Source organism: Cyanistes caeruleus, chromosome 11 (genome assembly GCF_971803275.1).
Source record: "Cyanistes caeruleus chromosome 11, bCyaCae1.hap1.1, whole genome shotgun sequence".
In the NCBI taxonomy this organism is placed as follows: domain Eukaryota; kingdom Metazoa; phylum Chordata; class Aves; order Passeriformes; family Paridae; genus Cyanistes; species Cyanistes caeruleus.
In genome coordinates this window covers 17,754,969-17,781,936 of record NC_141711.1, presented here as the reverse complement: position 1 = coordinate 17,781,936, position 26,968 = coordinate 17,754,969, and the positions used below count along the sequence as shown (strand labels likewise).

Below are 26,968 nucleotides of genomic sequence, written 5' to 3'. Positions count from 1 at the left end.
CAGTTTAACTGCCTCCCCTCTTATTCCTAGTAAGACATTAACTCAAGGTCCATTAAACTTTTAACTTCTTAAATAGAAGGACTTTTTCCCTTTCTAAATTAACACTTCTGAGGTTTCAATACTAGAAGGAGCAGAGCGCTGTTTATAGTTCTGATCCCACTGAAAATTATCTTTCCTGTTTCATTCTTGGAAAACCAAAGCTCTGGGAAACTAAATAAGAGCTCAGAGTGTGGTGATGAGAGCAGAAAAAGAGAACAAATGTAAGAGACTCCTTTAGAGTGGCCTCCCAGAGGTCTCCCAAATTTTTTTTAGATTAAATGGGCTGCTGCAGGTGCCTTATTCCCACCTGCTTCATTTTGCTCTGAGCTAAGTTAAAATGAGCTCCCAAGTGGTGTTTTTGACTTTGAGAGATGCAAACTGCATTTCAAGAAGAAAACTTCCAGCCACTGAAAACCAACCCACGAAATGGAGAAACAGTGTTCATGCACAATTGTATGGAAAGTTCTTGGCCTTGAATTCTCCAGAAGCTGAGTGGCTTCTCCTGCCTTCCCATCCAGGACAGACTATCCTCTGCTCAGGCCAGGGAGGGAGCTAAATCCAGCTGTAACAGCTGATATAATCAGAAGTTTTAGTCTGAGTTTTCTCAGTTTCTGAATTTCTGCTCTGGAACATGGCTGTATTCACAGGCCAGAGGGAATGGTTTTGCCCAGTTCTCACCCTCCCAAGCATGGACCTTCAGATTCACCCTGATTTAATTCCCCCTTCCTCTGTACTTACCACTTCTCCTATTTTCTCCTGGAGTTCCTGGGGCTGTTCCCTCAGGAGATCCATTCATCCTGCCAGACTCCCTGGGCACTGCTGACTGCCGGCCCTCTGGTATTCCTCACATTCCCCTTGTATTTCAGCATCCTGGGAAATACCTCTTTTCCCCCCTTAGCCACAGGATTCTTCACCTTTGGCCGTCCTTTAACCTCTCCAGCTCTGCTTTTCCTAGCCCTGCCCAAATCTCTGCCAAGGACATCCCAATCCTTGGGGGTGAACTGAGGATGCAGCAGAGCTGGGTGTGGGCAGTGGGAATTTCTCCCTCAAACACCATGATCCCTTTGCAATTACTGATATCTTATAACTGCCCTGGCTCCTTTATAAATCCTATCCCATTTCCCTTCTTACTTCCAGGATTTCTCTTCCTTTTCTTGCCAGTCTCAGTCTCATATCCCAAATTTTAGCTATTCACCTTTCCCACTAACATATACAGTCAGTCCCTGGGTGATAAGAGAAATTCATCCCAAAGAACTACTGAAATGAAAATACATTGATATAAAAATGCAAGTTCATAGCGATATGAATCAAGTGACTGTAATTCATAGTCACCCATATTTTTACTGGCATCTGCAAAAGGAACATATTTGATTTTATAAATTACAGATCTCCTTTTTTTTTTTTCTTCTGTCAAATCCTCTTAGTGGGAAACTCCAATATTTTAAATAACTGAACTATATGCTGAACTAAAAACTGGCGGGGTTTAAATGAGGTTTTAAATCTAGCACAGGCTGTAAATAGACTATTTATAAACAGGGAGCTTTGTGTATATTTAAACTTTGTCAAATCTTCTGAAGGGGGGAAAACGCCAGCCTGACATTCCTGTAATCACTCACAGGATTTAAAAGCTGTTGATGTTTCCCAAAATACTCTTAAGATACATTTATATAAAATAAAAATATAAAAAAAAAATGCCATTAACTCTTGTACTAGGAAAGAAAATGTATTCTCTGAGAGGAACAAAAAATACACCAAAAACCACCATGCAAAGCATCCACCTGGATCTCAGCTGCTTTGCCAGGGAGTGGCAGAGGTGCTCTGTTGCCAAATCTTTGGCCAATATTTGTTCCCCTGTGGCAACAAACCCATGGATTTTAACGATGCGAAAACCTGTCCAAGTGGTAAGAGATTGATAAAGGCAAATGGCTCTGGTTTGAATGCCAAATCTGTTTGAATCTGCCTCAATTTGTGACAATGCCTGAAAGTTCTTCATTCAAGGGGTGTAACAACTTCTCTGCTGGAGTGGACACGAAGATTTGACACCTCAAGGCTCCTTATTTTCCCTTTTCCCACAAGTTCTGCTGAACACCATGGCAGTATCTCCCAAAGGAAGCTGACGTGTGAACTTGCACTTGTAGAAGTGCTTGAAAGCAGAAATTCAGTCCAAACCAAATCCTCCAGATCTTAATCCTGTCTTAATCCCTTGGCAGGACCTTATTGGAGGCAATTTATTTCACAGTCATTCCAATTAATTGTTTTAATGTAAGTGGATGGTAAACAAAGGGAGGGGTTTTTTTGCATGCCTGTGAAACTTTTAACTGAGGTTGGGTAAGAGGGGGGGTTCATCTACACCCTGTAGTGCATATTCTTAAAAATAGCTCTCATTAAAACAGATTTTTAGAGCCCAAACATCACTCCTGCTTGGAAAATCAGATGGTTTGCAGTGGAGAACCAAACATCCAATGCCCTTCACACCAAAACATCCCATATTCAGTCGTTATTAACACTTCACAGTCCTGGCACTTTGGGTCCCTCCAGGCACGATACAAATTCCTCTTGCAAGAAACAGCTCAGGATTCAAGGAAGTGGATTTTTAAAGTGTTTGTATAATTTTAAATATAGCAGTTAAGTGAGCAGGAACTAATATTAAAGAACCACACAACCTGGGGGGCTACATTTAACCTCTACAGAAGCATCAGCTCTTATTGATTGATCGACTCTTCCCTCAATTAATGGAAAACATGGGGATGTTCCACTCAAAATTATGATGGTTAAAAATTATGGTAAACTTTAAAGAACCTTTCCGTGTACTTATTAAACATCACTATTGTTGACGTGGCCCTAGAGTGGAAAACCATTCATTTCTCAGGAAACATTTGTTCTGGAGTTCAATTACGATTGTATTGTTTACTCTGGGTTTATTTTAAAGCCTTTTGGCTGTGAGGAAGCTCAGAGGAGATCTCCTAGATCTGAAAGTCCCAGCACAAGCATTGCCAACATTTTGGTTGCCAACACAAAATGCCAGTGAATCTTGTAAATGAACAAATAGAAGAGCCATGGAAATTATTTGTGACTTCAAACTAATCTCATTATTGGAACAAAGTAACCTTTGTCACTCAGGAAGAATTTCTATAGCTCCCACCAGAGTTTGAAAAGCTCAAGGTTTATATTATTTATAACTCAGCTCCTTCCCAACTACTGCAAAGTGCAATGTTCTTTTCAATCCAAACATCTCTTTAAAGGCCCAACTTCTGTGCCTAATTCTGAGTATCCCTTGAATATCTAAAAGAAGGAAGGCAAAACTCTGTTCTTTGTTAACAAAGGAGGTGATCTGTGGAGGTTGGGGGAGTGAGAGGAGTTTTGCTGCCTCTAAATCCCTTCCACTTCAGGAGGCATCCTCACAATGTGGGTGTGTTCATGCTCCTCAGACTGATCCTTGTGCTCCCTTCAGATAACAAAATTCTTCCACCCAGACCTGTGAGAAATTCCAGAGTGCAGCACTGCAGGTGACATGGACATGCCCTGATGCACATGGAAAAAGGATTGCAGATTCTCAAAAGCGAATGAAATCGTGTTATTTTTCTAAGCAGGAATTCCCAGTGCCCTTGTGAATAATAGCTGGGGTTATGTTGTGCTTTTATTTCCCCTGAAACAAATGCAGATGTGGCAGAAGTGGATACACTGGAGAAATAACACATATCCTGGAGAAATAACAAATGCTTGAAGTGGCAGAATTCAATATTAGTTTTATTCATCAGAATGGCTGCAATAAATAAGCACTGAGTACTATTAACCTGTCATGTTTAGAATGGAAATGTTCCCATTTTTGTCTGCCTCTCTGCCATCCTGCTTTCTCTGTAGAAATTCTTATTTATTCTTTGCAGCCACACCACTTTTTAAGAAAGGTTATCAATAAGAACAAGGTGTTATTTAAAGTTTTTCATGAACCCATAAGGACCCAGATTTCCCTGGCAAAACTCCATGAATTGGTGGGAAGCTGAAGTTTTCACTCTGCATTTCCACGTTGTAATTCAGCTCATGAAGGTGGTGTGAGCCACAAAAGCAGGGAAGGGAGGAAACCCTCAGCTGAGCCAGGAGAGCAATTCCTTCAGATCACTGGACAGCCTGAGAAGTCTCATTTTCCTTGCCAGCCCTGTGCTTCCTCTTCCTGTTCCCATAGTGTGTGCCCAGGTGTGAAGTGCACCTTTTTTTGGAAGGTTCTTTCTCTTTCCATTTTGTGGGAGCTTGGGAGGGGAAGGCATTGCAAACTTGCTGTTCTCTTGTTTATTTTCTGATGGAACACGTAGAATTCCTGTAATTCTCCTGCACTTCTGCCAAAACCAATCCTGTAAATGCACACCCTGCCCTCCTGCAGGCATGAGAAGGAATTTCCTTCCCAGCCCTGATGTCCTGTTGTGTTTTGCAGGTGATGGACTGTGCCATGCCCCTGATTGGGGAGCACCAGGCCGAAGACAGGCAGCACATCACCGAGTTAGTCGTAAGCAAAATGAACCAAATGTTGTCCAAAACTCCTATTCCGTCTCCTCAGAGACCCACTGCCACTCAGCAGCCTCAGGTAGGATAAAATTAAATTTAAATTAAATTAAAATAGAGCATCTTGGTCTATTAAGCTCAGTGTTTTCCTCCAAGAATTCAGATGCTTGTGGAACCTCAAGGATTTGAGAACTCACCAGCACATTTTATCAGTCTGATGTTTTTCAACAAGATTGTCTCTATACATAATCAAGAAGTTCAAGTGTTGCTCTGTTTCTGCCTGTGGGTTCAGGCTTTGTTTTCTTTCAGTCCCATATAGGAAATATCATGGAAACACTAAGAAGCACTGTCATAGAAAACCCTTGTCCTGAGGATGTCAAAAATAACCCTGCATAATTCCTGTTCTTGTGGGAAATTAATTACCTTATAACCTTTTTTAATGTGCTGCAATTCACAAAAATACCTCTGAAATCAAGTGAACTCCTGAAATATGTTCAGCATAGTAGAAGACATGGGCCAAATGTTACAAATAGATGCATTTCACTTATTTTATCTTGCTTGGGCTGACAGGTAAAGTGTGGGGATGAAGAATTCTGCCCCTGGCCTTGCCACCAGCTGACTTCCAGGAATCACCTTTGTCTTTCCATTTCCATGCTTTAAAAATGTGGGGTTTATTGTACTGATCCTTTCAATAACTGTGGGGAGTGCGGCGTTTTTATAGAAGGTCTGAGGACAGGAAAGCTGGGAGAGGTGTGGATTTGCTGGGTGGGATTTGATGGGTGGGGAATTGGGTGGATGTTTAAACAGAAGTCAGAAATGAGTGGTGACCTGTGGTGGGGGGGGGGGGTCTGTCCTAAAAAAAAGTGTTATAAACTCCTTTTTTTACCAAGACTGAGTGGCAAGGGAATGGTTTTAAACTGGAAGATATTTAGATTAGACATCAATTCTTTACAAAGAGGATGCTAAGGAACTAGAACAGGTTGTGGGTAAAATAGAATCAAATCTACCCTGCCCATGACCTGTTAAGGGTTTTGGTGCTGCCCTGGACCTCTGCACAACACGGGCATCAGCTGAACACCAGAATCAGCCAAACTTTAAGCCAGGAATTACCAAGCCTAAGTAGCTAAATACCAAGCCTAAATCAAGGATCTATTTTTGCTCCCAGCAGGCTCCACACCAGGTAAACAATTTGAGAACAATTTTGTGGCCTACCTCAGACAGACCAGTTCTTGAGGCAGAGTGACTAATTTGTTCTTCAAATACCTCATCATGCTTTAAGATATAAAAATACCCCATCCCACATGAAAAAAATAAGTGGTGTGGCTTCTATTTATGTTGCAGCCACTTGAAACTAAGCACAAAATTGTTTCAGCCACAGAACCACATACAATGGAGAAGTTTCCATCCAACATGACTCAAGTCCATTGTAAAGGGCACTGAGAAAGAAAGAAGAAGGGGGAAAAAATAAATTACCTTTAGCAAAATAATTCCTTTTAGGAGTAACAGATTATCCAGATATTAAAATCTCCAGTTTAGAGTTATCCAGTCAACACAAGTCAAAATAAATCAAAATTTAAAGTCGTAACAGATAGCGCTGTCACATGAATGGATTCACATTTGGTATTTCACATTTCAGGGAAAAATTTGCAAGGTCTTGGGTGGGCTGTCCTGGATTTCAGAGCAGCCTCAGGGGGAGGAGCATTTACTGTTACTGCTGCCATCCAAAGGAACTGGCTGTTTGCTGGATGTAAATAAAGTTTCCAAGCATTCCCAAAAACTGCCCACCTGAGTCCAGAATGAAAACAGGACCCAAGGAGCATTTTTAGAAGGTTCCTAAATTCCTCAGCCATTGCTGTTGCTCAGCCTGTCCATGGAAAGGGGGTTTTACTCTTAAAGCAGAATTTTGGATGAATGCAGAGATAATATTTTGTGGAATTCTGGTAGGTTCCTGTTTAGTTTAGGTTTTTCCTGAAGGATTCAGCCCTTACTGATGGCAATGTTATTCCACATTAATCTTCTTTTCCTTAGGCTATCCTTACATTAGGGATCACACTTGAGGAAAAAAATGCTGTGAAAAACAGAGCTATTCCTTCAGAATATTTGCAATATCTGTTAGTTTTCCACTCAGTCAATCAGACTCTCAAAATGTGCCTTGTTCTACCAGTTCAGGGCAGGTAAAGGGGACCTGATTTTCTGCTGAAGGTTATATTTGCAAAGACCCATATGTCTTCCCAGTTTTAAGGGGAAACAATGAAACACACTTGTAGAATCTAGCACAGATAATTCCTCGTGTGTAGTTAATTTTTAGCTGGGTTTAGAGTAAAATCAGTCTGATAAAACAAAGCTGCCCCTTTCATTTTTGAACAGTCTTCACCTTTTCTAATGGGAGAAATGATTTCCTATTCTTGAGAAACACCAAGTTCATCTGCAAGGCAGGGGGACACTGTTCACTTCTACAGGCCACACCAAATGCAAATCCAGTGATTAATTTATCCCAATCAACTCTGTGCCTGTGTAGAAACCAAAGCACTGGAGATATCAAAGAGGAATTACTGAGTTTTGCCACTTTTAAATGAGCAGCCTCTGGTCAATAATAGAGCTCCAGACGTGCCATGCTCTCAATTTCTTTATTATCTGTGGGGTTTTAATGTTTAATCATTATTAATTTAATAATAATTAATATTTTTAATATTTTTTTAATATTTTTAGTCCAGGCTGTAGCACTGGGTTGGATTGTACATAAAATCATGCCTCAATTTATAAATGCCCACAGTGGTCAGCCCCACTCCAATTAAGCATCCATCAAAAAACCAATCAGTGATTGAGAAAATCAGCCTTTGTTTAGCACTGGTGGGGATGGTTGGCCCTGCAGGGCTCTGAAGGCTGGCAAAGTTCTCCCTGTCACAGTGCCAGGGGGAGCAAATTCCAAAGGGAAACTCACAGGGGCAGGTCCTGGGATTGTTAAACCCATTAAACCAGAGCTATATGAATGGGGAGATTTTTTTAAATATATATTTATATATTTATATATTTATACATATATATATTTAAATATAAATTTTAAAATATCTATTTTAAATATTTAAAATATTTTAAATTTTTTAATATGTAAATATATATAAATATATTTTATATAAAAAAATTATAAATAAATATATATAATATTTTTTTAATATATGTTCTGTACATTGCCTGTTTGTTTATCTGCAAACTCTTGTCCAGACTCTGTAGCAAGCTCTGCTGGTGCACAGAGGGCAAAGAAGTTGGGCAGGAGGAGACTTGGACTCACAGAAATTCTACCTGACATAGTAAAAAGAAAATCCTTCAAAAATGAAGTTGTTTCCATTATTTAAATCATGATAGTTTGTTTTACCCCAAACCACGCTGAAAATAGAACTTCATCTAGGAATATGATTTAAAGTTTTCCATAAACAAACGTGCTCTTGTTGCAGGCAATAAAACTGTGGAAATTTAAATTTTGATATTTTCTAACCTCTTTGACTACTTTTGACAGATCTTTAGAGAAGCCTATTTCAATTTTTTCCTAAAAACTCAAGAAAACAGGTTAAACTACCCAGTGAAGCTGCTCTGTGCAGGAGCTGGCTCAGTGCAGGCTGCATCAGGCTCATTCCTTGACCGTTCCAGTTGTGTATAAAACAATAAAAATGCTCAAACAACCACTCTGAGCTGCCTGTCAGGTCCTGAGGTGAATTTTGCTGGAGGAAATTCTGCAGAGAAAACGACATTGTCCATGAGAATTACCATAAAATGCAAATGTTTATGGGCGTGTGAGTGAGGGAAATCCTGTTAGGGAAATGTTCATTCAGTCCTGTTGTACTGTCCATGAATGAAAAATTAATTTATTTCCTCAATGGAAGGAAAGAAAGAAGGAATTTGTGCTCCAGAGGCACAATATCCATGACATCACAAAGAGCAGAGCATCCCCAGCTACATCCTGGTTCTGTTTGGTGCCAAAGAAGTGGCAAAAGGGGTTATAAAATCAATTTATTCTCCATTCCCTGACCCTTTACATGATTATCCAGTGCTAATAAACCAGTAATAAAATCAGTTTATTCTCCGTTCCCTGACCCTTTACATGATTATCCAGTGCTAATAAACCAGTTATAAAATCAGTTTATTCTCCATTCCCTGACCCTTTATGTGATGTAGTTTATCCAGTGCTAATAAACCAGTTATAAAATCAGTTTATTCTCCATTCCCTGACCCTTTACATGATTATCTAGTGCTAATAAACCAGTTATAAATCAGTTTATTCTCCATTCCCTGACCCTTTATGTGATTTATCCAGTTTTATTGTTCCTTGTCCAAGGACCAAATTGAACCACATGTGGACATAATGTAAAGAACAAAAAAGTGTGAATTCCAGAGAGAAAATGAATCCATCAGCAAATTCCCTGTTCCTGGATTTCCTCAGGAGTAGTCACAGTTCTGTCACCTCTCATCTCTTGGCTTTCATGGGATTTTTTTAAAGGAAACCACTTAGGATGAGCAGCAATTTGCTTTCAATCACTGAATTTTTTATGATGACCAGAAATTGCAGTTATGTGGCTGGATCTTAGCTAAAGAGAACACTTTTAATTAGGATGGAATTATGTGGAAATGGAGAATTCAGCATTAGTTGACTGTCCATAAAAGTCCTTTTAAATCATATTCCTGGGTAAGATAAATTACATTTCTTATTAAAACACGGGGCTAAAATTTTATTAATAATTACATTACAAAATTACAAAATTACAAAATTAAAAATTATTACAATTGCAGGGTTCTTGTGGATGCCTTCCTAAATATATTGGTGGAGAATCTAAAACATTGGCATCAAAACTCACAAAGAGCAAGGAAAAATATTGCTGGGGCACAGAAATCACACGACCTGAAATGCAACACATTCCAAAGGTTATTCAAGTCAAAAGCCATTCTGAAATTTCATTTTTGCCGGAGGTGGTGCCCCTTTACTGCAGTATTTTGGTTTTTTTGCATCCCAGCGACACCTTGTGGCTTCTCTCCTGGAATAACTGACTTGGGGATTTATCTAGTATTTATTATTCAAGGAATTACATTCTATTCCATAAGATGCATCACATTAAAAATTCCTTTTTCTGTATTTTTATAAATCAGAAATTCTCCATGCTCGAAAATTTTTCATCACTTTATTGTAATGTATTTCTTTCTTTTTTTTAATTATTATTTTAATAAGGAAATAGATTTTCATAGGTTGCCTTAATGTGCACTTTTATAACCCTGTATATATATATATATGTATATATATATATATAAACATATATATATACATATATACATATATATAATGCAATGTTTAGCTGTGTGTGCTTATTTGAATCAAAAGGGGTTTCAAAACTCTCAGTTTTTATGTCATTAAAAATATAAGAACAGCTGTTCCTCTTTTAGATCCCAATATAAACACAGGGAATTAAGAAAAGCAGCAGAAAATAAATAAGTAGGAGCCCGAGCTCACCACATCTTTGTAAAAGGTTACATTTGGGGCACGGTTCCAAATATTATTTATCACAATTATTATAAAAATAAAAATAAAAATAAAAATAAAAATAAAAATAAAAATAAAAATAAAAATAAAAATAAAAATAAAAATAAAAATAAAAATTAAAATTAAAATTAAAATTAAAATTAAAATAAAAATTAAATAAAAATATACTACTACTACTACTACTACTACTACTAATAATAATAATAATAATAATAATAATAATAATTCTGAGGCCACAACAGAGGCAGGACTCAGCTGGAGCTGCTGGATGAGCAGTTCATGTATTTAAAAGAGTCCCCATTTCTTTAACAAAGTTTAATTTATTTTAAAACATTCGAACTCCACATGCAGGTATTGCAATATATCAAAAACCCAAAGTTCATGCTGGAAAATAAACCCAAAATCCTTTAATATCGAGAAGGACACAAGATATAAATAACTGAGCAGGAATTTTGCTGCCAAAGTGATGGTGAAAGTGAAAATAATTGCTTTCAAATCCTCCCTGAGCTCCTGCACCAGCAGGTGGAGTGAGAACCAAGGGAGGCTCAGGAGCTGCTCTGAGCTGGTTTTGAGCCTCCCACTAAACAGAGGTCCCAGAAAATAAATAAAATTTATTTAATTTTAAAATTATTTAGAAAGAAATTATTTCTTTATTATTTTATTTTTTATTATTTATTTATTATTTTATTTATTAAGATTATTTATACATTTATTAACAAAACAAATAAAATTTATTTATTTATGGCAATAAATCTGTACAAACACTGTGGGATTTTAGCTGTGTCCCTGAAAGGAGGGTGATTTAATCATAAATATACATTTATACATTTATAATATATATATTTTTTATTTAATCAAAGCACTGATAATGCTTATCCTGCTCAGCTTGGTTCAGTGTGCCAAGAAATCACCAAGAATCCCCTTCTGAAGGGATCTGATAACCTTTAAATTATAGAACAATACACTAAAGGTCTTATATTAAATTATATTTAAATATATATTATATTTTATTGTATTCAGGGAATATAATATAATATAATATAATATAATATAATATAATATAATATAATATAATATAATATAATATAATATTATATAATATTATATAATATTATATAATGTAATGTAATATAATATAATATAATGTAATACAATATAATATATATAATACAGTATAATATAATATAATATAATATAATGTAATGTAATGTAATATAATGTAATACAATATAATACAATATAATATATATAACACAATATAATATATATAACAATAACAATAACAGTAACAATAACAATATTGATGATGATGATGATGATGATGATGATGATAATAATAATAATAATAATAATAATAATAATAATAATAATAATAATAATTATAGCGATATTCTCTATTTTCCTTCATTCACACAACAAAATGATAATTTTCCTAACTTTTATTACCCTCTTGCCAGATGATCTCCTGATCATCTCCCAACCTGCCGGTGCTGTTGGGAATTCTGACACTCCAGGTCCCTCCCCTCAAGAAAAAAGGAAATATTTGGGATTTAAATTAACCCTGAGCCCAGCACGATGGAGTGGCCTGTCTGTTCTTGGTGCAGACTTCTGTGGTGAGCAGCTTTTCAGTCCCACAGGCATCATTTTGGGAAACTGCAAGAATTCTCCTCATTCCATGGGCGAGCAAAGCTCATCCTTTTCCAAATCCTAGCGAGGGAAGTGGTGATCCCCCAGCTCCAGAGCAGGGAGAATCTGTCACACACAAACAGGACAGGAGAGCCCAGGCTGCACCTCTCTGTTCTGTCTTAGTGCTGTAATCACATATAACATCCTTCTGATTCCTGTTTAATCTTAGTTTTCATCTTTTTTACTCTCTGATTTTGTTTATTTAAGCTGAACCTAACAGAAATATCTTTTTTTTTTTTTTTGGAGGCTTTTCTTTGGTCTCCCTTTCTTGCCCCACTGTGGTGGAGGTTTCCTCTCTATTTTTTAATTTTATTATTCCCTGTCTCCACTTGACTTTTCTGTTTGATTTCTCTGACCTTTAAATCAAACTCTGTTAAGCAGAGAGGGTTGGCTTTTCTCCCTGTTTAACTCGCAGGAATTCTGCCCCTCTCCCCAGAAATCCCCCAGTTTCTTTTCAATAAGGGCAATGTGTGTCAAAATCTTTAAACAAGGAGAAGCACCACGAGAAATTATGGAAGAATCCAATCCCTGAGCAGCTCATTTTCAACTGATTTCCTTGACTTGTACCAAAAAAAAAAAAAAAAGAAAAAGAAGAAGAAAATAAAGCACCTCTCACACTGGACACACTTCCAGCTCCGGAATGTGGGCATGGACTTCTGGAGCTGCCAGCGGAGCAAAATTGTCTTCAGCTGCCTCAAAATGCTCCTCCAGGGTCTTTCAAGTTCTAGCAGAGAGTTTTTGAGAGCTCAGAGCAGCCCCCCAAGCTGCAGTGGGTGGCTGAGGACAGCAGCAGCAGCACGAGGAGCGAGAGGAGAAGCTGGGAGTGGATGTTGGGCTTGGCTCTTGGCAGATCCCTGAAATTCAGTTTAATCTGGGGAGAGCTCAGGTGTATCTCCCAGAGCCTCTTTTCTGTGCCCCCTCCCACTGCAGGGCTCTGTGACCCCAAAAAACACAAAATGGGGGTTCTCAGACTGGGCTTGAGGCTGCTCCATCATCTTTTTTTCCAGCCTCTCTCGTTTCCAAGGATAAACTTCAGCTCCGGGTGGATCCGGTAAAGATGGATCTGTGGCTCATGGTGAAGTTCTGCAGACTTCAAACTCCTCCTGTTCATTCAAGGACTGCTTGCCACCCCCTATTTCAAAATAGTCATAAAAATAACTTTCTTTTTGTTAAAACTGGAGGAGCAGACACAGCACAGCATCACCCAAAATGGTGCTCACCCCCTGGGCTCAGGGGTCAAAACCTTCCCTACAACTCCAACCCTCAGCACGGGATTTTATCCACAGTGAATGTGGATGTTCCTCTGCACACTGGGAAAGGGGAGAGAAAATTCACCTTGCCACTCACAGGATGTTCTCCTGCACCTCCTGAACCCTTTTCCCTGCTTTTCCATGCCTTTGAGCTCTTTCCCTGCTCCCAGCTCCCCTGACACCAGTGTCAGCACACGGGGGAGCTCGCTGCCATCCCAGGCTCTGCATTCCCTCCCTGCCTGCCAGGAATCCTTTCCCTGGGAAGAGCTGCCTGAGAGCTGCATGCTTTAAATGTTCCCTGCTCCAAAAGCACGAGTGGAAATCTGATATCTTCAAGCAATAAAAGAGCTGAAGAAGAAATAGAAAAAGCATCCTTGTCCACTGCAATTATTGCCTGGCTGTGGAAGGAAGCAGAAATCTTTGATAACTGATGGTACTTCAGAAATTAATTTTCCCTGTGAAGTTGACATCCTACTTCTCTGGAAACCTGATCAAAGTGAGAGGTGGGGTTATTTTTTGTTCAGCAGAATAACAGAAAATAGGGCTGGGATGGACAGTGGGAATTGAGCTGTTCCAGCATCTCAGTGGAGCGCCCATGAGAGCAGCACTGAGCTCCTGCTGCGGCACTCACCTTTCCCAAGCCACTTGCTCTGCTGGGAGCATCCCTGCCCAGGTGCAGTTGGAAAAAAAATGATTTTTAAAGTCCCTTCCAACCCAAAGCATTCCAGGATTTTATGTTTTTTAGGACCGTGTGTAAAAATATTCAAGAAGGAAGCTGTTGTCTGGGAAGTAATGAGTTATCTAGCAATGGAGCACAGCTATGAAATCAAACTTAGAATACTCTTTAATGTTTAAAAAAAAAACCTTTTCAGAGCATTTTTTAAATGCAATTTCAAGTAAAAGTCTCACTGTCTCACTGTTTACCTTGTTTTCTGCTCTGAGCAGTCACTTCCACCCATTCAGGGGAAGACTCTGACAGGTTTTGCAGAGGTTCTTTGGAAAGTTTGTTGGGCAGCAACAAAAGCTGCTCCAAGTTTTGAATTCTTTATCACAGCTCCAAGGTGAAGAAAACCCAGGCTGGCCCCATTTTTGCTGAGTGTGTTTTCCACACAGATTCCCTCAGTGCAGAAGGGCAAGGCTGGAGATGTGCAAAATCAAAATGAGTAAAAAGCAGGCGAGAACTCTCCTCTTGCTGCCCCCCTTGCAACAGGAAGGTGGATTTTCAAAACTCATCTCTCCGTTGGAGCTGTCACCGTTTCTCTCAGGCCACAGGAAATATAAAAATCAGCAAATAACAACATCTTTATAGTTCTGTTCAGTGCCACACCACGGGGCAGGTGCATCACCTGAGCCAGAGTCACCTGGAGCAGAGGAAGGTCTGAACCAGCCCCAGCCACACTGAATGCTGAAGGGATAAAGCAGGAAGCAACAAGTTCCTGAAAAGTTTTGTGTTTTTGGATGCTCCATTTCAGGATTTCACTGCTTTGCTAAATTATACAGCATGTGCTTATTTGCAGCCCAGTTTTATTCAGTTTATACACATTTCTTCTTGGTTTGAATTGTCCTTTGGCTTGGTTTCTGCCCCCAGTTTCTGTTTATAAAACCCCTGGATTTTAGTAAACTAAGCAGGAGGGTTCTTCCAAAGGCTGCACTGAGCTGTGATGAGATTTTGGGGTTTTCACTGCACAAATCTTTCCTATTACATTTCAATTCATGAGTGAGCTCTGCCTTGGTGACAGATTTAAGTCATTAGTCCAAAATTTCTTATTTTATTTTTAACTCCACTGATCAATTTCCTTCTTTCTTTAGAATATTTTGCCCTCACAGTCTTCCACCTCTGTATCATCTACACCTACTTTTTTTTGTGCCAATTAATTAATTAATAATCTACTCGAGTTCTGCATCCCACGAAGGTCCTTCCCAGTATTTTCTGTTCATTAACTGCTTTTTTCCTCAGCAGCCACATCCTTGCCCTCAGTGTAGTGCTACTGCTTTATCTTGTCCAGTGTAACTTGGCCATTCCCAGCTTGGAGAGAGAGGTCTGGTATGGAATTCTGCATTCCATGAGTCAGCTGGTTTTCATTTCTGAGATGAAGAATGTTTCATTTTTACCTGCATCTCATTTTCAGTTTTTATCCCACCTGCCATCTTTCCCTTGCTCCTGTGTTTATCATAATCTGTAACACTTCAAGCATTCATTTACTATTTACTCTCCACTTAAACTCTCTCAATGACCTCTCTCCTTAACAATCACCTTTTTTCTTACTTCTCCTGTTACTTAAGTGTTTTACTATTTACTCCTGTTCCTTTACGAGCTCTAACTCAGCTCATATTTTGGCAACTCTCAATTGATCCCTCTCCTTCTTGACCTGAAAAACATGGCTTTCCCCTCAAATATTGAAATACCTATGAAAAGCTCCTGTCCTTGCATTACAAAGAAAACCAATCGAGACCCAAAAACAACTCTACGTGCTCCAGCTGCAGTTCACAAAGTCTTCAGCCTCAGCCAAATCAAAATCAATTTTTGCTGGGACTCTGTTTAGCATCTCTTTTGCCCAAGGGCTATTTCCCTGCCAAGTTGCTGCTTTTGCTCCCACCCGTTTCAACATTCTTCAGACTGTTCAAAATTCAAGTGTCTGTGAATCCAATCTGCATGTATAGAAAGGTAGAATAAGAAGTAATGCCATGATCAAATTCTAACACAACTTATTTGAAGAATAAACAGGTTTTTCTGCCAGTTCTACCCCTAAAACTCTGACAGTTTCAGGTTAAGTGTGGAAAGGAAGTGCCACAGGGACATCTAGAGACGTTTATACTCTAGATAAGGAGTGGGGTTTGTCTCTGACTGTAATTAGCCAATATTCCTAAAGGTCATTATGCAGCCAAATCCTCACTTGTTCTCTCCAGAGCTGAGAAATCCCTGGAGTGGATTTGCAGCATTCATGTGCCTTGGAGGCTTCCCCAGGTGAAGGTGTATTTTTGGGGGGCAGTAATATAAACAGCAAACCCCTTTGGGCAGGAGAGCTCCTTTAGGCAGCCCTAGAGAATGTCCCAGCAACCCCTTCTCCTTGGGAGTTTGGGTGGGATGCGAAAATTGTGTGGCACAAAATGAAAACCAAAGGGGCTCCTCCTCCTCCTCCTGCCACCAGCCACTGTGTCTCACTCAGGTAATCCTAAACCACCCCAAGCACACTCCTGTGCCACTGATCCTGTTCTTTAGTCCTGAGCATCCAAATGAGGAGCTGTGCAGGGCCATTTTCCATGGTAAAATCCTGCATTTGACCCTGGATCCCTGCAGTGTTTGAAGCCAGCCTGTTGCAGATCAGAGGTGCAGCACAGGACAACATGTTTGTGCTACAAGAAGGAGGGTAGGAGGTGGGCTGGGCAGCGAAGAAAAACAGAAAATCAGCAAGAGGGGTGAATCCATCTGCAGGACAGGTCTGGTCCAGCAGCTCTGCTCAGAGAGGAGCTCCCACAACTGCTCTGGCACCACCTTGCAGAGGTGAGAAGAGCAGCCTGCAGCTCATTTGCCAACAAGTGATGTTCCAGAAGGAGCCTGGGTTTTATTAAAGGTCTTGGCTCAGGGTAGCAAACAAGGCTGGTTCAAAGCCTGCCTTTAATATCAAGTATCAAGGTTTCTGACTGTCTGAAAGAAAGGCTCTTGAAAAGGGCTGGATTACTACAGACCATTGAAAAACCATGAGTAAGATTTCTCAATTAGGAATGTAATGCTAATTAGACTTTTTGGGTCAGCCTGGGTGGGTTGGCTAATTAGCCAAAGTAATATACCCATGTGATTGGCCTGGAGTGTGGGTGAGGTTCCTGGAAGCACCAGGTGATATCTGGTGAAAAAAAATAATAAAAAAAAAGGATGTGTGGGTGGTAAAATCAGGACAGCTGCAGTCAGTGACTGGAGAGGGGGAACTACACCTTCAACAGAAAATGCACGAGGCTCTCAACTCTCAGGAGAGCTGAGGGAAGAATTAGCGAGCTCCTATAATGTTTATTGAGAGCTTTGTTTAGGATAAAATCATTTCTTGGTGAGATGAGAGATATGGGATTGCGAAAGGGCTGGTGCTGCCGTGTGGAGTCAGTGCAAGGTGTGATAAAACCCGAAACATTTCGGTGCAAATGGCAGATTGGCTCCAGCCTCGAGGCACTGGACAGACAGAGGCCCTGCAGATGTTGCTCTGACATTAAAGTGGATGTGAATTTAAACTGCCAGCTGTTTCTAAATAAAACACGACTTTTACCTACACAGTCTTTTGTTTGAGTGGGAAAAGGATAAGGCTCATATCCTCCCTGGCCACCCAGTGCCACTGCAGGGAGCCCTGGGTTGGACTGGGGCCCTTGGGAAGGGTAGGGAGCTCATCATGTGCTAATCATGATAATTATAAAATACGGTGTGTGCTTTCTAACAAACCCACGTGGTGTGTTTGGGCCTCCAGAAGGAACTCCTGGAGTTCTTGAAGGCCCAAGCTCAGAGGTTTCCCTCCCAGAGCTCTGTGCACGTCCCAGTGCCCCGGGAGCAGAGCGAGGGGTGCCAGGAGCATCCCAGCTCTGGGACGGGGCAGGAGCTGCCCCTCCAGGGCTCCTTCTCAGCTTCCCACTCTGGGCTGATTGCTCTGCTCCCCACGGAGCTCCTGGTGCGAATGCAGGGAGCGCGTTCTCCAGAGCGGATACGCGGATCCCTGAAGGTGCCCAGGGAGCGCGGGGCTCCCGCCTGAGGCTCTGAAAATCAGAGCAAGGAGGGAAACAAAAAGAGAGGGCTCCAACCCACTCTGAAGCACTGGGACATTCTCTGGGGGCTTCCTCCCGCCTCACAAAATTTTCTTATTTTCTACCTGTGCTCACCCCTTTAGTGATGCTCACCAGGAACTGTGTAACTGGGTCAGGTAAATCAAGGAGCAGAGTTTGTGTGGATCACTTTTACCCCTCCTTTGGTCTCCTGCAGGTTGGTAATGCCGAATAATGAGAGTTTTAGAGCTGCCCTGTGTCCTTTTGTTTATGCAGCTAAAGCAGACACAGCAACTTGCAGCAGCTGCATGCACTGGAGAGCTGCTGTGCCATTTGGAACTCGACAGCTGCATTGCTGGGCAGGAATTCAGAGCACTGGGAGCAAGATTTATTCCGTAAATAAAGCACTAGGAGCGAGATCAAATACAATTCTATCAGAAAAAAACCCCAGTAAGCTCTGCAAGAAACACGTTTAATTGATTTTGCATTTGCTCTTTAATAAATTCTGCGTTTTTTTCCTCTTGACAGATGGCAATTTGGTTTCTGGATCCTTAAAAAAAAAAAATCCTAAGCTATTACATCCAGTGATTTAACGTCTTTCACGTTTCAAAATATTAGAGATGGGCCTAGGACACAGTTTGGATTCAAATACTGTTCCCAGAGGGTGTTCTGCTCCAAGGTTTTGGTTCAGGCCCATCTTTTCCTTTCACAAGTATCCATGTGAAAAGGATGTTGCCAAATAAACCTCCTGTTTTGAAAAGTGAAGTATTACATGTGTTTCTAATAACATGTCAGATGGAGAAGCATGAAATCATTTCAATTATTTTTATTATTTGTCTGTGGTTTTTGCTTTCTTCTTCCATTTTGCTTAGCAAAACAGTGAAGCTGGAGCAGCCCACCTCCCTCCCCACTTACAGCCAGCAAATCAAAGTGAAACTGTCACTGGCAAAACTCCTGCTGTGCAAACGCTTCTGGATACAAGTGAACATTGTTAAAAATAAATTATTTCTTAAATTACACAAAGGTATCTGTTGAAATCCATTTCCTATCCAGTCTGTCCTAAAAAAAAGAAAAAAAATTAGCTCAGAAGCATTGAGATACAAAAAAAAAAAATGGTTCCTGGTGCTGGGAACTGAGGATAAAGTCCTTCCCCAAATGGAGGTAAGGTTGGGAAGGCACTCCCTGCATCCTGATCACATGCTGCAAAGGGAAAACAGTTTTTGTAAGAGCTCAGCCTTGGCCTAGGCCAGGATTCATATATCATGTCAGGCAGCAACTAAATTAAAAAATGGTATCTGGAATAAATTTAAAGTATATGTTCAGCCCCAGCAGTAAAGAGTTTTCTAATGAAAATAAAGACAAATTAGTGGAAAATTGAAACCGAGCTACTCTAATTTTTTTTTATTTTTTTTTTTTTTCTCTCTTCTGTTTTCAAATGTATTTTCCAGAGTGGATCACTAAAGGAGCCAGAGCCAAACAAAATCCCACCTCAGCGACCACCACCTCAAGGTTGTTTACAGTACATTCTCGACTGTAATGGCGTTGCAGTAGGACCAAAACAAGTCCAGGCTACTTAGATAAATGAGACCAAAAGCAAGGGTTAAAACAGAGATGAAAAGTGAAAAAACAATTTTAAAAAAAACAAAAAAAGAAACCAAATTGAAAGCAAAGAAACAAACAATCCTAATGCAAGCATCCCAGTTTTGTTTGATTTGCCATTGTTTCAGTGCTGACCTGGACTGTGTTTTTTCTATGCAGTGTCAACTCTCCCGTCTGGTTGTTTCCTTGTTCCTGTCTGTGCGTGTAATGCTTTCCAACCTTCCTCTGTAAAACTTGTGATTGCAGGGCTGCTGTCAACAGTGTACAAAGAATGTGCCTCTCTAGAGCCCACTGTACATCCTGGATGGTTAGACAGTATTTTTGGAGTATTCGATATCGTTCAGTAAAATCCCCCGAGGTGCAAAGCCCCCGTCCCTTTGCTTACTCTGTGAGTGTGTGCACACTGTACTCATAGCCTTTATTTTTCTGTGCGTGTGCATGACAGATAGGTAGGTGATCCAGAGATATTTTTAAAAGTCTAGATTAGGATTTGCTAGTGAGGCTTTTTATTTATAATTTTATAAAGTTTATTAACCTTTGAGTTTTACTTATACGCGAGTGGAAGTCTGCTATTTCGGGGACTCCATGAAATACAGTTCTTCCCAAGGAATATTTAAAATATCTTCTATTTTACATACTGGTATTCATATTTTTAGTAATTCTGCATTAAATTATTAGCTACAAAGCTATGTAAATGGGCCACCTATGTGCAATATCTCAGTGAAAGTGTGAGTATTTAATGTATCCTATTTCAATTAAGTAGTACCTTTTGTTGTCATTCTGAATTAGTAATCTATGGAGATTTTTAATGAAAACTAATGCAAATACTTTCAAAAAATCTTATACTTACCTAAGATTTAAATCCCAGGTTATTTGGTGAGAAGTACCTCAAGGACTGTTAAACTTCCTGTAAGAGCTCATTTCATTGCAAATACTGAGAAGTGAGGGGATGGCAGACCGAGGTACCTTTAACCAGCTGAGGATCCTGGGTATAGAAAATGCAAGACAGAAAATGTCAGTGGTTTTCTTTACCAACTCAGGTCTCCTATTTTACACCTACAAGTATCCAGAGAGCTGTAAAGAAAATCCAGTCCCGACGTTATCCACCTAAATAGGGTTTCTAAGAACTGCTCGACATCAAACATGCAGAAAGGACTTGAGGTGCCTGACAACTGCTAGATTTTCTGTAGGTAAATTCTTTGTGATTTTTACATAAGCGATTTCTAATGCCATGCTATGAGAGCTCCACGGGCAGGCAGTCGATCTGTTGTGAGAAATCTAGCCTAGAATCACAAGCTGCACACTGCTGGCATACCAGAAAGCTGAGTTGCAAGCGAGCCACAAAACTATAATTTTCATCTTGAATATGTACAAAGATGAGTAGTGGCCATTAGTTTAGTGCAAACAATTATGTTTAAAGGGAAAACAGCCTGATGTTCTACGTCTGTTTTCCCTGCAAACACTGGAAAAAGTTATCAGTGAGTCTCATCATTCTTAGTGTTTCTTTTATTTGTATGAGCTGGCTGGTGAGATGAGAATTAAGGTATGCATTATTAGCTATTTAAATGTTTGTGGTAAGTGCTACTGTTTACTACTTATCAGTAAATTACATGAATATTTTGCTTTAGTGATCAGCATTTGTCTGGGTCAGTGATCATTCCAACGATGGCATTGGCTATTTTGTTCTATATCGAGGAAATTCCACCCAGAAATCAGGTTCACAAACCCTTTCCTCCAGACACCCTAAAAGAGAACAAACCATACTGCCCTGGGGTGGAGAGCTGAATCTGATGACTGATTTTCCTTTTGAGCAGTTGGTATTTTTTGCATGGAGTAGTGCCAGTATTCACAAGTGCTTTTCACACGACATTTGTGCGTTGTGTGTTGTGTGTGTGTGTGGAAGACCTGGGCTGTCTCAGACAGGATTCCAGCCTGTTCCCTGGGAAGGATTCGCAGGGGCACACACAATTCCTACATCCCACAGCCAAGAAACAAGCCAAGATGTCTCTCTGCATGTCAGCATGCTTAGGTGCAATATTGTGGGTAACAGGGAACAGATGTTTTACAGTGTAGGCTTAATGTTCAGTTCTGTTGAGTTATTTTTGGTAAAAGTTTCTTTCATGATTGTTGCCTTTTGTACAACCCAGCTGCAAGAAAGTGAGCAAACGCTGGAAATGTGACAGCAGTATATCTTTTATGTGAAATCTCTTGTACAGCTTAATGTGCAATAAAAGAAAGTTATATCTGTCTTCAGTGTAAAGTTTCTGGCATTCAAGCCTGTACGTACAAGTGGGGGAAAGAAACCTTGCTGGTTTTCAATATTGAGTGAAAGGAGACTAATAAGAAAAGGCTCCTTATTAAGATGTTGCAAGACCATGTTATCACCTTCAAATATTTCCTACAAAAGTGGTTCAAATTAATAAACAATGAAGGCACATTCCTTAACATTCAGTACGTGCTATTTATCTTTCTACACCACAACACACTGCTACAACTGTGTTAAAACTCACTGAGGCATTAGCACGTGCTGTCCTCACACACACACACACACACTGGAATTCGTGCAGCGAGGGGAAAGTTAACCATAAAAGCAGTCTTAAAACAAAGAAAAATAACGTATTGCAGCAGTACATCTAGAGATGAAGGTTTGCTTTTAGAGACCTGAGCAGAATAAGTGTTTTACTTGCACTGAATATCTGTGCAAGACTAAGAGTTCCCAGGTATCCAGAAGGTCGAGCTCCAGTTGTGTTCTGTGATATTTACAACAGCTCTTATCCTGAGTGAAGCATTATACAAACACTCAGAATGTCTTCCCATCCTTTCTCCCCTCAAGTCAGATGCCCTGAGTGCATTTTCATATGCAAGAGTTAAAATTGAGTTATAAGAACCACGAGTCCAGGAAACCCCAGTCAGAGCTGGGAGGTGAGATACAAGCAGCAAGCCCTGATGTCTGACACAGCATTATTTCAGTCAGAAAGCAGGAAAAAAAACCCCACTGGATGATGCTGTAGCTCCTTCCAGCCATGGATTTCACAGCCTGAGTCTCTCCTGCACGTTGTAGTTTCACACTTCCCGCAGCAGTTTGCCAGTAGAGCCTTCCTGGTAAAAGAGTTAATAAGTGACTTTCTTGTGTTTCTTGTAATGTTCTTGACATATCTCACTAAGGGGTTAAGTAAGTTATGAAAATACTTTCAACTAGCCAGAAAATTTCAGCATGAGATTGTTTTACTGCTGTAAGAATGAATCTAAGAGGAATATTACAGAAATGATTTTAAGACTTTGGAGGAAGAAAACTGCAATAACTACACAGAAAATAGTGAATGTCTTGCTGAATTAGATATTACTACTACTGTGTTACCTCACAGCCTCTCCTTGACTTGGGCCAAAGCTATTCTGGGTGTAACTCCATTGATTTGGTTTGAAGTCAGTACCTGGGATAAATTGGGTGCTATTTAGCAATTTTAAGACTGATTCATGGGGGCTCCAAGCAGGTTCCTAATGAGTGTGAATAGTGCTATTGCCTCCATGCGAGCACACGGGAGTAGCCTTTTGCCTCGAAAGTAGAGTTAATCACATTGCAGAGGGTGATTTTAAAGTGTTGGATATGAAGTCTGAATAAGGCCTCTTTGCAACGATAACATGATGAAGTTTTTCTTGTACTGAACCTAGGGGGCCCAGTGCATCCCCAAGGAATGCAATCCCAAAGCCAGGAGCCATTGCAGCCCCAGCGCGTGTTCCCCGCGGGGCAGGCAGCAAAGCCCGCAGCCTCGCAGCCCCAGCGCCCGCCCGGACCCACCACCCAGCAGCCACGGCCCCAGGCCCAAGGTCCTCCCAGCTCCAGGTTATCAAAGGAAGCAGAGCCACAGCCACAGCCCCAGCCAGAGCCACAGCCTGCGCCACAGCAGAAGCCTCAGTCGCATCCGCAGCTTAAGTAAGCGTCGCTTTATCCGTTCTTCTTCTTGCAGCGCAGCTTTTGTGTAACTGGGATTTGGGGGTTGTTCTGACAGTCAGGGGGAAAATGAATGTGTTGTTGCCAAGTTGAAAATGAGGTTAAATAGTTCAAAAAGCTTAATCCCTGGTAATGGGGGTAAAGTAAGCCGCTAGCGTTAGTTCTAGCCTAAGCGCCGCACAGAGTTCTGTCTGCCCGTTGCACAATTTCTGCCCCAGCCAGGTCTGAAAAAGCATCATCTTTCTTGTCTTTGTTTCCTCCTTTTGGTGCCACTGACTCACGGGCTGGGTGTGCTGTCAGCCTGCCCTCCAAGAGGAAGTCTTATCTCGTTCAACTTTTAACCTTGCAGTCACTGAGACAACAAATTCTCGTTTCCAAAGGCACAATCCCGGCTGGATAATGTTGGACAGTGGCTGCCAAATTGGTTCTTTATGCTGCCCTTGGCTGTGCAGTGGCACTGCCTGAGTGCTCAAGCCCTGCCCAGAGAAGGCTGCACAAAACTCCAAAAAAATAATTTAAAAAATGGTTGCCCCACTTCTGGAAGATTCCTTACTGATTTTCACCCAGTAAGGAATACGGAAAAACTCCCCCCCAGAGCTCAAACCCAGCCAACAGGGAAGCATCAGCAGAGGTGTGCAGTTTTCCAGCACAGCAGCCCTGACATTGCCAGGAGAACCTCAGACACATCTCCTTAGTCTGGTATGTACAAAGACCTGCACGGAGTCTTTGTTTCCTCCAAGGAACACAGATCCCCTTGTTCCACCCACTCCTGTGCTAACACCGGTGGGAAACAGCCCTGGGTCCTCCCCTGAGCCCAGCTCAGTGCCAAAGAGATCCTGGATGACGGCACAGAGCAAAGAGGACAATATTTTCCTTGCCTCCCTGGGACAATGTATTTCTTTATTCTGTTTTTTAATCATAAACCCCAAATTGATTCATCCGTCATTTAAGATGACAGAGAATAGAGACATGGATTTTTAAAAGCAAGATGGAAATCAGTTTATAGTTTGAAACTTAACTTCTGACGTTGAAGAAAAGCAGCCAAGAGCAGTTACAGGAGGACCCTGCCACATGCTGCTTCCCAGCTTTCTCCTTCAAGCTTTTTGTTCACATCCAGATGCATTTTTCTCTTCTTCAAATGGAAGAGTCTCCCTTGAAAATAAAATAACAAAGGAGAAATGAAAGTTTTTAAGACGCAAGCTATAATAAGAGCAGCTTTCTGACTTTCAGAAGCAGCTTTAGGTCCACACCAAGGCTCAGATCTCCTGCCTGTAGGATTAACTCTATTTGCATGTGTATGCTTTGTATTCACCCACATGCTGTTGCCTAACCTGTATGTACATGTTATTAATCTGTGAATAAATATTTAATTAGGCTACTTATTGTGTTACTAATCAAGTCAAGTGCTGCTTCCCACCCTCCCTCTTTCAGTGAGTACAAACAAACATTTATCAGTCTATTCTCATTAGCACAACTATAATTTATGAAAAACCTAAAACGCCTGCAGCACTGTTTGCTGTACATTATTAGTTTAGAAGGAGAGAAGCTGCAAGCCATGAGGAGTCTGAGACAATCTGAATAAGGAAAGTGCTCCAGTTTTACTGGAGCCAAAACTGAAATCTATTGTAGTGAGATAAAAAATGAAATCAGGTAACTCATTTCACCAACGTAGGGACGTCTTTGTAAAAAGCTGATTGCTCGTTAATGTGCTCTATTTCAATTCAAGCCTATTTTTTAGATGTTATTTTGTCTGACAAGTCATGAGTTAAAGTTTTAAACTTTAGCTGCTTTCCTTCTTGTTTTCCTTGTAATGTTTTTCATGCTTTTGGGAACTTACACAGGAGTTACATGATAGCACTAAGAATGGAGCAGCATTGCCAGGCACTGCCTACAGAAAAGAAAAAACATATCTGATTTGAGGTATTTTTTTCAAAGATATAAAATGTCTTTAAGCCTCCATGAAGGATCTGATGTTCAATACATCCAGACAGAGGGAGAGGACATTAAAATTTAGGATTCAAGCTCTTGTAAAATACCTGATTTTTCTCTGTGCACATCTGTTTTCAGCCTCACCAAAACACAATTATTAATCACCCCTGTTGGGTTGTGATTTGGATTTGGTAGCCAGGTCCACATTTTCCTCAAGGCTCCAATTCACACCATCCAATTCAGATCTGTAGAAAGAAAACAAAACCCCGGTGTGTTCCTTGAAAGAAATATTATCCTCAAGTCTTGCTCTCAAGTCAGGGGCGCACGGTTGTGTGGGACATAACTATTGCTGGTGGCAAAATCCCATTTTTGTCCAGTGTCAGGGACAATTTCCCCTCTTCTCACCGCTGATCCGGGTGTTCGGGGGGTGGAGGCTGGGGGACAGCGTGGCCATGCAGAACTTGTTGTGTTTGTGTCTTGCAGCAAGTCGCAGTCCTTGACCAACGCCTTCAGCTTCACAGAGTCCTCCTTCTTCAGGTCGTCTGTGAACGAAGACGAGGCCAAAGCTGAGACCATCCGGAACCTGAGGAAATCCTTTGCTAGTCTGTTTTCTGATTAGGCAGCTTCGTGTCCACCTGGTCGAGTCCGACACCGCCGTGAATGTCCCATAGGTTTTGTTCTCCCTGTGCCAGTACCCTTCTCTACTGTGCTCACTGTTGTACCAAGCAATATGTTAAACCTACAGAAACACAAATAAATAGCAGGAGGACTTTGGTGAGGGAGATGCCATCCAGGACCACGTAAAAACGCCTGGAAAGAAGGAAGGGTTCCATTGCTCCCACAGAATGTCCGATTCTAAGGTCCTTATCCATTGTAATTTTGTGGCCTTACTGTGACTGAAGTATATAATCCTATTTGAGACTCCTTTGTAGAATTGTGTTAATAAAGCATTGAGGAATGGGTTTCTCCTGGCTTTGCCCATTTCCAATGCCCTGCAATGCATGTGTATTTCGTGTGTAAATGTTTTGTACTGCACAAGTATGGTCTTGACTTGTTCTTGCCTCCCCCATCCAGGAGGCCACTCACACTGACATTCTCGTCAAGCCACGTAAATAATGTGAGAAATTGAAGCAGTTTCTTCCTCCTCATCCAATCCTTCCATCAGCTGGTTGTGGACTTCTGATGTATTGCTGGGAGTTATCAGTACACTAAATGTCATAAATAGAGTGTATATGTACTACTGTATCTCCATATGTCTATTTAAAGAATTTATTTCCAGACTGTAACCATAACTGGGTTTAGTTGCAAAGAATATGCATGATGTTCCCCTTATTTTTGTGAACACCTTCTAATAAATGTAAAGTCCCATGCCTGATTTAAAAAAAATGTCTTCTACAAAGCTTGTTTCGACATCAATATATATTGTCTATTTTGACTGATATCAAGAGGGTAGCTTTATGATTATAAAATATTTGGACACAAATACAGCTGTAAGAAAATAAACTATCACAATGAATTCCTTTGTTGAATCAGCATTATAAAAGAAACACCCTACAAATTGTAGGAATCACATTTACATTTTCTACTGAGTTGTGTGTTTTGAAAATATTTCTCTGACTCGTGCAACCAGAATTGATCCCAGTCTTTGAGGCAGCAGCAGCAGTTTTTAACAAAAGTCATCTGAATCAATCTGAAGCTTGTTACTAATCTCTAGACCATCCATTTCCAAACAATTTCCATGTCATTCTGAATCTCTTATCG

At 40.5% G+C, this 26,968-nt stretch overlaps 1 protein-coding gene across 1 annotated transcript in view; it reads left to right on the top strand.

Moving 5' to 3' along the window:
* The window catches only part of SYN2 (synapsin II), a 156,625-nt gene extending 129,902 nt beyond the window's left edge, over positions 1-26,723 (top strand). Inside the window, exons 10-13 of the mRNA XM_086845249.1 lie at positions 4,466-4,615; positions 19,179-19,239; positions 22,999-23,260; positions 25,691-26,723. Of these exons, the coding sequence (XP_086701375.1) occupies positions 4,466-4,615; positions 19,179-19,239; positions 22,999-23,260; positions 25,691-25,826 (609 nt within the window). The 3' untranslated portion in view covers positions 25,827-26,723. The remainder of the gene's footprint in view (positions 1-4,465; positions 4,616-19,178; positions 19,240-22,998; positions 23,261-25,690) is intronic.
* Positions 26,724-26,968: the final 245 nt, after the last annotated feature.